At 39.9% G+C, this 14,565-nt stretch overlaps 2 protein-coding genes across 4 annotated transcripts in view; both read left to right on the top strand.

Annotated features, from left to right (window-relative positions):
• Window positions 1-12,467, top strand: part of arhgap29a (Rho GTPase activating protein 29a) — a 35,408-nt gene extending 22,941 nt beyond the window's left edge. For 2 of the 3 annotated variants that reach the window (XM_044339603.1, XM_044339605.1), the window contains 15 exons: window positions 68-178; window positions 307-387; window positions 546-728; window positions 1,126-1,263; window positions 1,545-1,735; window positions 3,947-4,116; window positions 4,955-5,083; window positions 6,679-6,777; window positions 6,985-7,148; window positions 8,375-8,563; window positions 8,873-9,010; window positions 9,341-9,576; window positions 9,763-10,066; window positions 10,244-10,352; window positions 10,530-12,467. In XM_044339603.1, the coding sequence (XP_044195538.1) occupies window positions 68-178; window positions 307-387; window positions 546-728; window positions 1,126-1,263; window positions 1,545-1,735; window positions 3,947-4,116; window positions 4,955-5,083; window positions 6,679-6,777; window positions 6,985-7,148; window positions 8,375-8,563; window positions 8,873-9,010; window positions 9,341-9,576; window positions 9,763-10,066; window positions 10,244-10,352; window positions 10,530-11,515 (3,228 nt within the window). In that variant the 3' untranslated portion in view covers window positions 11,516-12,467. The remainder of the gene's footprint in view (window positions 1-67; window positions 179-306; window positions 388-545; window positions 729-1,125; window positions 1,264-1,544; window positions 1,736-3,946; window positions 4,117-4,954; window positions 5,084-6,678; window positions 6,778-6,984; window positions 7,149-8,374; window positions 8,564-8,872; window positions 9,011-9,340; window positions 9,577-9,762; window positions 10,067-10,243; window positions 10,353-10,529) is intronic. The other variant, XM_044339604.1, reaches the window with a different exon arrangement.
• Window positions 12,468-12,941: 474 nt separating this feature from the next.
• The window catches only part of abca4a (ATP-binding cassette, sub-family A (ABC1), member 4a), a 34,119-nt gene continuing 32,495 nt past the window's right edge, over window positions 12,942-14,565 (top strand). Inside the window, exons 1-3 of the mRNA XM_044339720.1 lie at window positions 12,942-13,043; window positions 13,489-13,600; window positions 14,363-14,456. Coding sequence (XP_044195655.1) covers window positions 13,535-13,600; window positions 14,363-14,456 — 160 coding nt within the window. The 5' untranslated portion in view covers window positions 12,942-13,043; window positions 13,489-13,534. The remainder of the gene's footprint in view (window positions 13,044-13,488; window positions 13,601-14,362; window positions 14,457-14,565) is intronic.

The raw sequence follows: 14,565 nt of genomic DNA, 5'->3' as shown, positions 1-14,565 counted from the left end.
TTATAATTTTGCTATCACATCTTAGCTGTTGGAGGTTGACATTAAGACTTTCTCCTCCTCCTTCAAGGAATTCATGCCTTTCCGAGAGATCTACATGACTGCTTTCAAAAATGACATTGAATACAGCCAGCTGGTACTTCACACTGCAGCAGTACTCCAAAGCAACAAATTCACGCAGGTAATCCAACAAACCAAGTGATGCTTTTCTGAATTTTGTTTGGGTTGATAATAGTATATTGATAACAACAGGACTTACTGACTGTGTGTGTCGGTGTGTGTATGTGTATGTTATGTTTTTCTTTCCAGCCTCTCCTGGCTAGAAAGAATGAGCTGGACAAACTACGAAAAGAGGTCAAGGAACAGTGGCAGAGAGAGCAAAAGAAAATGGTGAGTTGAAAGTACCTCATATACAGAAAATCATACACCTGTGTTGTTTTGACATTTTTTTATACAGTTTCTACGTTTTTGCACATATGTACAGTATGTGTGGTATTATGTTTATGTCTGTCTGCCTGTATATGAACCTAATATGCGTTTATCTCCAGCATGAGGCGGACAGTGCTCTGAGGAAGGCTCGGCTGCTGCAGGCTCAGCGGCAGGAGGAGTATGAAAAGGCCAAGGTGTCCACCAGCCGCCTGGAGGAGGAGCAGATTGGAGGAGGAGGGGGAGCAGCGGCGGTTAAACAACTAGAGAAGAGACGCAGGCTGGAGGAGGAGGCCCTGCAGAAGGTACAGCACCTCCTCTGTTGGGCCTGTGGCTCTTTTTATTGTGGTACAATGTAGATTCCTATGGGCCATGAACCCATCTTATAGGCTTTTCCCCATTTTTTTATTCTGCTTATTTGTTGTTTTGTCATTTTTAATTTACATTACATTTATTGAACGACAAATAAAACAACATAGAAAACTGAGGAAAGACAAATGAAAGTATTTTTTTGTTTTGTTTTGATGTTGTCCTCCTGTTCTTCTGTGACTCTGTTAGCCTCTCCCATCACTCACACTTTATTCCTTTGAACTGGTGATTGTTGGAACTTAAACAGTTGAAACTAAACTTCCATCATATAACCATCGTGATCGAAACAATCAGGATTGAGAAGTATAATGAATGATCTTCTTCTGTTGGCAGGCTGAGGAGGCCAGGGAGCACTGCAAAGCTTGTCAGATTGATGTCAGCGAGAAGAGAGTCGATCTGGTCAACACCAAGAGTGAGATCATCACTCAGCTGCGAGAGATGGTCTCCCAGTGCGACCTCACCCTCAAGGCTGTAAGTTCAGTTTTTTTGTGCTGTAAATTTTTATTTGAAGTTTAGACCAAATTAAATTAAGTTCTACATCTTGGACAGACTGATGTGGAGGCACTAGCTTATAGTTCTTGGCTATTGACTCACCTTTCTCATGTAGAACTAATGCCTCCAGTATCTTACTTAGTTGATTAGTGCTGGAGTGGAGATGGTCTGCTTCCTACTATTGAAGACTGTCGCTGTAATCTTACAGTGAAATGTGTGGAGACAGCGCAATAGAATAATTTTGTTTTTTCTTGTTTCAGGTGACAGTCAATTGGTTCCAGCTACAGCAGGCCCAGGTTGTATCTCTCCCCGTCAACCACCAGAGTCTGTGTGAAAATGCCAAGCTTTATGAGCCGGGCCAGCGATATATCGACTTTGTCAGGAGTTTGCCCACCGATGGACCTCGCCTGGAGTCCCACTCGTTTGATTCAGCTGTTTCACCAAATACAGGGTGAGACATTGACACACTGCCACTACATGACGCTATCTCTAAAGACACCCATTAGACCAATAGTCAACTAAAACATGGTGTTTTTCCACTACTGACAAAAAAAAAAAAAAAAAAATTGAGAACATGGATGTTTTAAATAGTCACAAGTAGGGCTCAAAAGAAAACTGATACTTGATAAAGAATTTATGAACATCCTTATCTTTATGAAAAATCTGAAAAATAAAGGCATGTGCCCAGTAAGGCAACATGCGCTAATCAAACACAACCCGTATCATACAGCTGGTTTCTTACTGTAAATCCACAGCTCATGAACCTTACTGGAATATCACCAAAGTCTGGTGCTTAACATTAAGGGGATTTAACCAGATTTAACTAGGTCAACCTCCTTAATTATCAGTGTTTATGTTTACATTCTCAGATCTTATCAAGGAAATGACAGAGTTATTTTTCCAAGACAGCTGCACAGGGGGCCCTGGGAGGGGTTCACAGTGCCAAGCAAAGTCTGTTTACTATAGTTTCAGTATAGTTTAATTAATTTGAAATTATCAATCACAATTTAAATGTAAAGAAATTAATATTCTAATGCGAGGTTTCAGTCTCTCCACATGTACAATGTAGACAGTTATACCATAATTTCTATATCAACACTTAAAGCTTGGATCATAGGATTCTGTGGGAATATGAATGTTGAATAAGAATAAACAAGTGGTTGTAAATACTATGAAATGGAGTAACTACAGTCTAATACTCTGTGGTGCTATATTGGTGAAAGGTGGGGTGGTCGAGTGAGTGAGGGAGCTTGTTTTGGTAAGTGCAAAACAATTGGGTTAGTCAGAGCTTCCTGCGGAAAAGACTGCAGTCACAGGAGAGAGGAGCTGGGGCTTATCATCAATTTCACTAAACTTTTTTTAAAAGTGACCTTTTCAGTAACTTTTAGACTAAACGCACATTGTTTCTAACTATCGATTAAAAACATGGCTGTCATTCTGTTGTAGATTTGTGCAATTTTTAGTATCCATGTCTTTTTCAATGTTTTCAACCAAAGCTTTGGTTGAAAAAAGTTAGTTTCCTTTTGAGTGAGTTTTGTTGACACAGGTTTGTGGTCACACACACACACACACACACACACACACACACACACACACACCAGACATGGAAATAAGAGAGTGCTTTGTTCTCACTTCGTTTTCTCCCTCTACTCCCCACCCCCCAACTCTGATCTCTCTGATCAAAAGAATTCAGCTTGGGAGAGAGGAAATGTAACATAGACACACATATGTTTAAATATAGACGGCTGACCTACATACTGTATGTTTTGAGATCCAGTAGGGTACTCGGGTTAGATTTGGTTTTATTGGCTCGTACTTGCAAGTCTGTCTAAATCTGTTAATCATCGTTAAACCCAGATTAAGTGCTCACTTTGATAGTAAGGTGGGGCTGATCTCATGATTTCATGATTATTTAGGGATCTGATTGAAATGCAAATACTGCAGCGCATTGTAGGAATTACAGATATTCACCTAAATTTAAAGTTGTGTGAAGGTTAGACAAGATTCTGACTATTATTGCTCATCTTAAATGTGAATACTGTTAAATTTCAATTTAGTTTATCATTCCACAAATCAGGTATAAATTAGATTGAATAGAAGATTTGTGCTTTTAAAGTTTTTTTATAGTGTGGAGTTTTTCCTTATCTGAATCAAGAGTCTATGGATAGAAGAAGATGTAACAAAATGAACTTGACTGAATTATATTATGATACTCCTTCACAAAAACTCACTCATGGTGTCTACTGTAGTTTTCTGAGGTTTGATCAAACTGCCCAGTTATTATCTTTTTACTAAAAGTCTGAAATTGAGTATCGACATCACACTAGATTTTTAGGATATGATTTTATTCAACAGAATCAATGATGTCATCCCTGGAAACTTGCAGAAAACCTCCCTCATCCTGCCAAAATGAAATTTATTGCTGTTGGATTGGGACTTACTAACCTGCTCACAGTACAATTCTGGAGAATTTTAAAATGCTTTTCATCTTGGAAATGTTACAGATTTAAAGATATTTAACAAATGTCCAAAACAGCTTTGCTATCTGTGTTTTAACCTTTAAAAACAGATGTTGCTCAAACCTCAGGTGCCTCTATGGTACTTTGAGTTCAGTACCAACAAATGTCATTATTTTCATATTTTCTGTAATTTCCCTCCCCAGAATGCCTCTCTCCAAGCGCTCACTAAGTGGCAGCCACTCATCCCACAGTAATCTGTCACAGGCATCCGTGACCTCTGACCTCCTGGGTACGGATGACGTGGACAGTCCCATCAATGCCCAACATGCCAAGATTGCAGAAAGGCGCTCCAACAGTAGCATTGACATCCAAGGTACAAAGGTTTTCATTTAGCCCATAAGCTATTGCTATTCTTTGACCTGTTGAAATGTCTCAGTCAACGAAATGGCCAAACACAGTCAAGCATGATACTGACTCTGACAAGTTACTGAAATCATCTGCTGTGAACATCAGGTGTTGGTGTCAGTCTGGCCATCCTGAATCCAAAAGCAAAGGCTACTTTGAAGAGCTATCATTCTGCCCTGTTTACCAATCTTGGAGGGTAAATTTTACTGTGGAACAGAGATATGACCTTCTGCATTGCCACTAGTCTTAGTACATCAAAATTCAGAATAGCCAGATATAAGCGAAAATGGCAAGATATGTAGCGAAAGTGGGATAAGTTAACAGAAGCTTTAGACTGTAGCTATGTATGCAAGTTGGATCCAGCCAGATCCTTACATTCAGCATCGGGCTAATAAGTGCAAGAGTGGCTAATGGGCTCACAACTTCTAGTCCCATTCAGGTGATTACATAGCAGTAGTGAGCTCTATAGGAAAACAATACTAAATGTTAATGAGTGTTAATTGGCCATTATACTCTTGCAGGTTGGTTGTGTGTTTTGTGTGTGTGTATGTGTGTGTCGTTTCAGAGATTCAACCCTTAGATGAAATAGGAAATCTTTAGATAGCCCTGCAGTGCCTGTAGTCAGATGATAGGATCATTAAACACAGAGATATGCACATTCATAGCCACTGAAAACAAGTTCAATTATGACTGTATTAATTTCAAGCGTCATTTAGTAATCTATGACTTTAATTAAACTCCCGTTGGAAACAGAGATTTCAGTGTCATTGATATTATATGGATGTTGTCTTTTGTTTTTTGTCCAGCTCTTCGGATTCAGGGCCCGTTTCGTCCCTGGGCCTCGGCCAGCCAGGGTGGAGGGATGTGCAGTGACTCTGAAAGTGCTGGAGGGAGCAGTGAGTCTCGGTCAATGGACTCACCCACTGCAAGCCCAGGTGGGGACAAGAGTTTGTTATCTAAGAGAGAGTTTGTTGAGCTTTCAAATTTAGCTTTCTTAACAAAACAAAGGATTTTCAATGAATAACACATGACAAAAAAACACAGACTGTGTTTGTAAAGTATCTCTCGAATGAATATGCTAATAGTTTTTCATATTGTCTAAATGGTCAGGTTTCTTATTAATTGATAAAAAGTCATAAAGTGTCCAGATTATTTTTATTCATAAAACTTTTAATTCACTATGTTGTCATAGGCTCCGTTAAAATCATGAATCAATGGGTGTTCATGTTTATTACTTAATAGCTAAATAACAGGATAGTTATGTAACAACTGTACTTCTGCATAAGTCTTTGCAAGCTGTCACATGTGTGCTATCATGGAAAAAACCAAAAAAGTTGACTTCCTGTAAAGACTTTATGTTTGCCGCCTAGCTGAGAAAGCCAAACCACCTGGTTTCCTCCATTTGTTACACACCTAGCTCTGCATTTCAGGTGTATCAGTCTGATGTCATTGATAAAACAACCATCTGTTATAGATGATAGACAGGAAGCACATTCCTCAGGGCTGATTGTCTTAAGAGCCCCCTGGGCCTTTAAATTTTTTTTTCCAGTGAACCTGAAGTTCATCCAACGTTGTTGCCATGTTATCTGAGAATCAAGGCGCTTAGCAACCACTGACAGTGGTGACTCTTTGTTGAGCATTATGCAACTGTGTTAGTCTACAATGTACACAAGCACATACAGTGTTTTGCTTCGGTGGAGGTTTTTTTTTCCAGTGTTTCCTCTGTTGCTGTGCTACAGCATATGTGTCACAGTGTAATGTTCCTGTATAGATGTGCTTAGAAGTCCTAAATCAGGGTATGGAAGCCTCCTCTGAATGTTTACAGAGGGGAATTTCATTGTGTCTGCATGTCAGTAAATGTAGCTTAAGACCTTTTGAAATGCATCCTCGTTATCAGGTGATCTTTTAAACATGACACTTCAAACTGCACCATGTGTCCCCTTTCACTGATTACAATATGACAATGACAACAGATCTGTTGCAGCCTAAAGGGGTACAATACACATACTATTGAATATTTACTTGTCACAAGTTTCAGTATAAGAATTTATCATCTACCATGTGTCACATTTTTTAGTGAACAGTGTCTGTCTCTGCCTGGTGGAAGATTGTAGGTTGTCAGTGCACTATTAGCAATATATCAAAATAGTGGAAATAGAGATGATGTTAATTCCAGTTGTACTAGCAGCCCCCACACCCAACCCTTCACCCATCGTCCAGAGTGTTTTCCTGATGAGCCTCCTTAAATGGGCTCATCAGAAAATGAAAATGGAGCCTATTGGAAATCATTGATCATTCAATAGAGGTGTGAATCACCTACAAACCCCTACTGTGAATTGAATTATCAGCAACATGAAGTGGACCACACCTTTTCATTTGGCGCATTAAATTCTGAGTCCAGGGCTCAGTACTTCTCATTCCATCACTCCATGTAGACCACAGGAGACTGAAAAAAAGAGAATTGACAAGAGTTGGCTTGGTGTGATTGTGGAGATGTGGACTTACTGGTGTGTGCTTCCTTACTGTTCAGGAGACTTCAAGAGGAGATTACCCAGAACCCCCTCCACCGGCACCATGTCGTCTGCTGATGACCTAGATGAGAGAGAGCCTCCCTCGCCCTCTGATAATGGTGAGTTACATATTTTACACCACGCTTTTGTAACCATTTGTGCCTCATGCTCTGTATATACTGTACATTATCTGACCTGTTAGTTCTTGAAGTACCCATTTATTTACCGTGCATAGTTTTTCCAGCATTTGTCTCCCAGGAAGTTCATTTAGAGTACTTTCTTATTCATACTTAATTTTAACTTCTTTCTCTTTTTCTATTCTGCAGGTTTAAGTGAGATGGTAATAGAGACAGCCAGCTCTCCAGGTCCCTTTAGAAACACACAGATGTCCAAGGCTGCTCAAACCCACAAGTTGAGGAAACTTCGAGCGCCCTCAAAGTGTCGAGAATGCGATGGCCTCGTGGTGTTTCATGGAGCAGAGTGCGAGGAGGTAACCTTGGTTTCTTTTCTTTTATATCATCTTTTTTTTTTTAGATCTAATAGAATGAAAATGCAACCCAACCATAACCCTCTATTTGGAGCTTTAGTGAAAGCAGTGTGCCCACAGCATTTAGAGCATTACAAGTTCCAAGATGAACATTGCCAAAGTTTCACAACAGCTTCTTTATCACTCATGGTGAGCAGAAATCAAACAAAAACAAAAGCGAGACACCACCTCTCCCCTCATCAAAATATTTGAATAAAGGGAAAAGTTGAAACTGGCCACAAGCTCCCCTCAGAGACCAAATCCACCAACTGGTCTCAGTCGGGGGAGTGGGCAGTGGAAACTGAGGACCTTTTGTTCAACTTCTGAGGAGTCCCTTCCATCACCCCTGTGCCCCCCCGCTGTTTATTTTAGATCCAGTTTCTTTCCATATTTATTAGATACTGTACACAGAACAAAACAATAAAAAATGTTTCATGGAAACATTTTTAAAAATTGGTTATGTAAGCTGGTAGATGCATTGACAAGCAACTGACACAAGAATGCAACTCCGCAGTGTGTTGGAATCATTCCCTGGATTTGGTTCAAGGGGTTACAAGAGGTGAAGCTTTATTTGTTGGCTTTTTTGTGTCAATTCAAGGGGTAGTTAACAAAAAAGCTTCTTTTGTGAGTGCATATTTTTGTGCCCAAGCTGTAAAAAGCTTGAACCAGCTGGATTTAATGGTTTGAATGGGTTTAGTAGGAGAGATGTAGAAACAGCCGTGTCCATGGGTCCCTTAATAATCTGAAAGCCTTGAATGAATTAAGTTTCAGTATTAAATAGTCTATTAAAACTTTATGTGTGTTACATTTGTTACTGTGGCTCTTAAAAACATGCAGCTCTAACAAGAGATTTGAATGGGGTCATGGGATATTTTCCTCTCTTATATAGTAGTATTACTTACTTACATAGTCCAAGTAAGTGTGTGTTTGTAGGATCACATGTTTTGCTGCAATTCCTCAACTGTATGTTACTTTATGTTTATGTTGTTTTTTTCTATTGCTCTGATTGGTTGTGTCACATTATGGTATGTAAGGTTTATCCTGGATTTATCCTTTTGCTTCTGCTACCATAACACTCAAAATGTCCAACAGGGAAAACACAGTTTCAATTTAATCCCTGTCTTTCAGCTGTGTGTTGAAAAATGTTGAACCTAATAACTGAGATACTGGTTGTGTCAACTTGTGTGCAGTGTTCGTTAGCCTGCCATAAGAAGTGTCTGGAAACCCTGGCCATCCAGTGTGGCCATAAGAAGCTCCAGGGGAGGCTGCACCTCTTTGGCATCGACTTTACGCAGGCAGCTAAGAACAGCCAGGACAGCATCCCCTTCATCATACGGAAGTGTACATCGGAAATAGAGAACAGAGCGCTCAACATCAAGGTATTTTCAGTCAAATATGATAGATGTTCAGCATTTTAACCATAAAATTATTATTGCTAGATCACTAGAGTTTAATTACTTCTACCAGATGGATGTTTGATAGAAAATAAATGCTAATAAGGTTCCTTTTTTAAAACCAAATAATTTTGCATGCATTTGCTGTAAATATTTTTATTTTTTTTATGTTTTTTTGGTGTATCCTTTTAATAATCCTGCAGCTGTCCTGTGCTTACCCTCATTCACCATAGTAATCCTGGAAATGCATCTAATTTTCCTGTGTTGAATGCATTTTGTTTTTGTGCTGTGAAGGGGATCTACCGTGTGAACGGTGCCAAGTCACGGGTAGAGAAGTTGTGCCAAGCGTTTGAGAATGGCAAGGACCTGGTGGAGCTCTCTGAGCTTTACCCCCATGACATCAGCAACGTACTCAAACTCTACCTGAGACAGGTAGGCTGCTGTTGAAGGTTTATCTTTAACAACATAGGAAGACAACTTACAGTGTTTAGGCACCTGTACAAAGCCAGCAAAAACCCAAACAAGGACAGGACATGGTTAAAAGTGTGTTTTACGGGAACAAAACCACAGTAGTTGTATTTGTTTGTCTTTGTTTATTTTTGGTACATATCTCCCACCTCTTATCCCATAATTGCTTATCTCATTTCTAATTCTGTCCCACTTGTCTATTTACTTACATATTTTGGTTCTCTGTTTATTATCAGCTTCTTTGTTTCATTTGTTTTACTTACTCTTTTTTTCCCTCCACACTTTCCTTTGCAGCTTCCAGAGCCTCTCATCCTGTTCCGCTACTATAATGACTTCATCGGCTTGGCCAAGGAAAGCCAGAGCATCATCCTGGAGGAACTGGAGGCCTTTCGGCTCAGTCCCACTCCAGTGACCCCAGCCCAGGTCAGTGTGGAACTCAACCGGGTCCTCTTCAAGATCAAGGATCTGCTGAGGCAGCTGCCACCTGCTCATTACAAGACACTGCAGTTCCTCATAGAGCATCTGCACCGGTAGGCACTACTGCTACTGCTCAGTGTGTAATTGATTTGTGTGGCTTGTCTTTTTACAAGTAGGAATGTGAATCTTATTTGTGTGAAGCAGTGAAGCATTCAGTACAGGAAAAAATGACTTTAAACAGTTCACAAGTGATCATTTTAGTATTAATTAGTCTTTTCCTCCTTTTCCTTCCTCTCTAGGGTGACAGAGCAATCAGAGGAGAATAAGATGACAGCGAGCAACCTGGGTATCATCTTTGGCCCAACACTGATCAAGCCAAGACAGGCGGATGCGGAAGTGTCCCTTTCCTCTCTGGTGGATTACCCCTATCAGGCACTCATTGTGGAGCTCCTCATCAGACACTACCAGATGATCTTTGACACCCCACTCAGTCCCCTGTGTGGCACTTCACCCACGGAGGTCGATGCCCACCCCCGCCTCACCCAACAGGAGAAGGAGCGGCAGCTGAGCAGGCACTCTAAGTCGCTGGGAGACATTAAGGAGGTAAGGCGAGAGGCATAACAGAAAATGACGTATTCTCTCTTGAACACAGTGCTTTTACTTGTTTTCATGCTAAAAATAGATTGTTTTGTTAATATCGTACAGTTGTGAAATTCTCATGGAACATAAAGTGGTACATTGATCCTTTGTTTTCTGTCCTTTTCCATCTTACCATTACAGCAGAGCTCTAAGGTGTATAAGAGGCATTCCTCCATAATTCCATCTTCCCATTTGTTGGCGGAGGTTCAGGAGACCACGCCAAGCCTCGATGGAAGTGACTATGAACCTGGTCAGTATTTTTACAAAGCCAGATAATCAAAGAAATATAATTCATCCCCCTGTTATTCATAGTCCAGAAATACAGTATTTTTTGTTGGGTATTATATGAGACAGTTTCTTAAGTACACACTTGTTTTACTTGTCAATATGTTTATGTTTAATATCTTGTTTCCCTCTTTATTTAAAGTTGATGATGTGGATTCAGAGGCCTTCAATGGGGTTTTGTCATCGAGTGTCCCTGAGGGTCCAAAACCTGGTGAGCGAGGGCTCTGTCGCTCTCAGCATATCACCATCACCAGGGTGCAACTTCGACATCCTCGCAGCAAACTCTCCTCGCGGCCGGTTAGCATGCCAGCAGAGCGGGTCCTCAACCGAGGCCAAGTGGACGAGAATAACAGCCGGAACAGCATTGACGAAGATGACAGGAGAGGAGGCAGTTGCAACCAGTCCATTGAAGAGGTGGATGAAAGTGAGAAAACAAAATTGCGAGCAGGGACACATTACCGGAGTACATTTATTGACACCCAGACGTTGCGCAGAACTTGGGACAAACAGTACAAGCACCATGATGTTGTTTCCAGAACAGTAAGAATCGTATCCAGTTCGTCCACAGAAAGCACAGCAGTGGATGCCAGCAACTTATCAGCTTCTGTACCAGTATCATCAAACTTCTCCCTTGGAACTTCCGGGAGCTCTATTAGCACCATCTACCCCAACAGACCTTACACTGTCGCAGTGCGACCCAGCAGGACTTTAAGAAGGGAGGACAATGTAACAAAGTACAACCCTGTCACAACAGCTTTCAGGCCTCCCAGGACTCTCCAGCCTCCCCCTGGAACTTTCTACAAGCCCCCATCAGGGAGCAAAACCAAAGCGCTGCAGGACTGTGTGTTAGCCAACAGTGCTGAGGAAGAAGATGAGGAAGAAGAAGAGGAGGAGGAGGATGAGGAGGAGGAGGAGGAGGAGGATGAGGATGAGGAATTAGGGATTGAGATAGAGGTGTCTGTAGATGAGCCTCTTGAGGAGGACATTGAGGCTGAGCAGGCAGCCATGTCTCAGTCTCCCAGCCCTAGCCCTGAGGAACTGGGCCCAAACCAGGCCAAACCAGTGTACCAGAGACTAAGGCCCAGACGCCTCCAAGAGGTAGAACACCGAGAGGCTCATTTTGTGTGATCCTCTTGATGCCCATAGCATCTTGGGCCATCACAGATGAAAGACACGGTGCTTGAATGTGCCATATATTCTATTAGAGAAAGAATAAGAAACATCTGCATTGACTCTGCAAAGAAAATGACTAGATGTACTATGATTTATGGGCACTGTGTGGAGAACTAATGTACCTTTGGTCCTCAAAAGACAAACAGGATGCACTTGAAATACTGTATATTTTTTAACACGATTCACCAATATTTCATTTACCAATCACTTGCTCAGTACACCCTGACACCAGGTCGGAATATTTATAATTCTTTTTGAAACTGTGCAATTACGTTTTGTTTGAATATTTTGTATAACGTTCTTACAGACTCACTATCTATGTATGTTTATATACCAAAAAGCTATATTTGAATCGTTACAATAATGCATGTAGCCACAACAATGAAAAAAAAAAAGTTTGGTGCACTTATCTGACATCAATACTCTTCCACAAATCTTTTCTGAGTTGTGTTTCTACTTACTGTGAGTCAGAATGTTTTAAACTGTTACACATAGGCTATAATTAATCATTTTGCTAATAACTTGTGTATAAAGCAATGTAATGACTTTTGTCACATGCTGTACGGGGTATCTGTATTGGCATTCGGCAATGCTATGAAGCGCCAGTTGCAAAGGGTATACATCCACTTGTTTTTATACTGTTGAACATGTATTGTGTCAACTTACACTGATCTGAAAAGCTTTTAGAAATGCCATTGGATTCAATCATGGCATTATCTTTCTTACTTTAATATACCATTTACATTTCTTGATAGCCAAAGCTGTTTTTTTTTTCTTTTTACAACTGAAATAGTTTTATTAATGACCTAAACCTTACAGGTTCTTTGTAAGTAATAGGAAGCGCATCATTTATTTAAATGGTATCTGTTTTTCATGGTAATCTACACGGTTGACAGAATGTTGAAGAGTTCAATGTAAAAAACAGGTACATGAAAACAAACACCCTTTTGTAACTTATTAAAATATATCTGACAACTTCCAACCATGATGGTCTGTTTTCTTGTTTCCTGCAATTTTTTTTAAAAACCTGCAACAACTTAATTTAACAAAGAAGACTTATTCCTATGATTACTAGAAGTTATGCAATGTTCATCTCTTGTTTATGACAAAAAGCTTGATCCATTTAACACAGTAATCTGATTTTGGCTTTTACTAAGCAGTATGATGGCCTGTGAATTTTTAGAGAACTCTAGTTCTTTTTAATTAAAATTTACATATTTATTCCTTAACAGAGGAAGGATTATAACAGTGGTAGGATTATATGCAACGGAGGCCAGGTGGTTAGGTCATGAAGGCCTCTACAAATGGATGAGAGGCGTTAGCAGTCTCCCAGCACTGAGAAAGGAGATTAAATCAATCTGCTTAACTATTCACAAGGTCTGGAAACTAGCTGTGTTTGCAACCCCAAGGAGCACTCGGTAGAATATGTGGTGTTATGCTGTATTCATTAGATATCAATCTTCAGTGCAAGTGTTCTTCTGAGGTAAGTGATATGTTACACTGGACAACAGCTATGTTTTGAAATTTAGACTTAAGTATATATAATTAGTCATATAGTAGCCTTAAAATTGTTCTGTAGTTGTAAAGGTAATTTTGTTTCATACACCAGGTATGGACCATATTCAGAGTTGTTTGCTGGTGGAAGTAACCATGAATAGTACTGAGAGCATGTTTATAGATGGTGGAAAGGTTTATAATAGTTACGCTGACCATGTGAAGTGTCTTGAGCTCATTAACCTCATTACAGAGCTGTTGCTAGCCTTCACATAGGGCACTCACTGGATGAATGGACGGACGCCTCTGTGATGTACATGGCTGTTCATCTGCTAAATTAAATGCAAATTATTTTTAAAGTTAATGAATGTTTTTGTCAAGTATGCGGTGGCTTTATGTAGTTGATAAGAGTACTGTGGACTGGTTGAATACAGGCTTGTAGGCTGGTGCCAGCCCCTGCAGGGGTGAAAAGGAGGAGCCATGGGGGCAGGAACACAGGTCAAACTCCTGCTGTGGAAGAACTGGACCATCCGCAGGAGGCAGAGGGTAAAATCCTCTCATCTATCATTTACACACTACATTTATCCCTGTGAGGGGTGCTGGTAGCCAAAATGCCTTTAAGTGTCATTTTATGCCGATGATACCAACTTTAAAGGCGTATTATTCTGAGTCATAGCACCCATATTTCTGTCATCTATATTTGTACAATACATTGTCAAATATCTCAGCAAAAGAACTACTCCACTGCTGCCATTTCCTGACAGCTTAATGTGATTATTTGTATCTAACATGTTAGCTAAATCAGATTTTCTGATTTATTTCTGAGGTAGAGTTATTAGCTAATTTTTTCTGAAGGTATATTGTTAATTCAAGTCAAGTCATTTTATTTAAATATTTAAAATACAAAAATAGCATTAAAGGGTTTTACTGTCTGCACAATATATACAGTAACTAAACAAAAAATAAAGTAACTAATCATCTTTAAAGCATCCAACTGAATATGAAATTTGCAGGGTTGCAGACTTTGATAATTTGATGGGCCAGATACTAAGAAATCATTAATATAATATTAAATTGATTGTAATGTATAGTAGCATTCACTATCGCCTGAGTAAGAACATAGTGCTGGTGCATTGTTGGCCTATTGCACCAGTTTGTATACTGTCTGGAAGTTTACTTTTTTTGCACACTTTTATACACCAAAGACTTCAGTTAACATCTGGTAAACAAATGACTGCTTTCAAACACCATTTAGAATAAAATGCACATTTAGAAAGTTGCTGTTGTGTATTTAAACTTTCCAACTAGGTGCGTTTCTTCATGGAGATCATGTGGCCTGTTATTCTGTTCATGGGACTAGTGTGGCTAAGAAGAGTGAACCCACTCTACCGTCAACATGAATGTAAGCAAAGAACTCTTTGTTAGAAAATACCACTAGCTTTTCAATCCACAGAGACAGAAATACAGTATCCTCTGTGGTCTATGGAGTCCTATTCATAAATGTTGATTAA

This window comes from Thunnus albacares, chromosome 21, assembly GCF_914725855.1.
Source record: "Thunnus albacares chromosome 21, fThuAlb1.1, whole genome shotgun sequence".
NCBI lineage: Eukaryota > Metazoa > Chordata > Actinopteri > Scombriformes > Scombridae > Thunnus > Thunnus albacares.
Note: the sequence above shows the minus strand (reverse complement) of the source record. Positions and strands in the feature narration are given on the sequence as shown.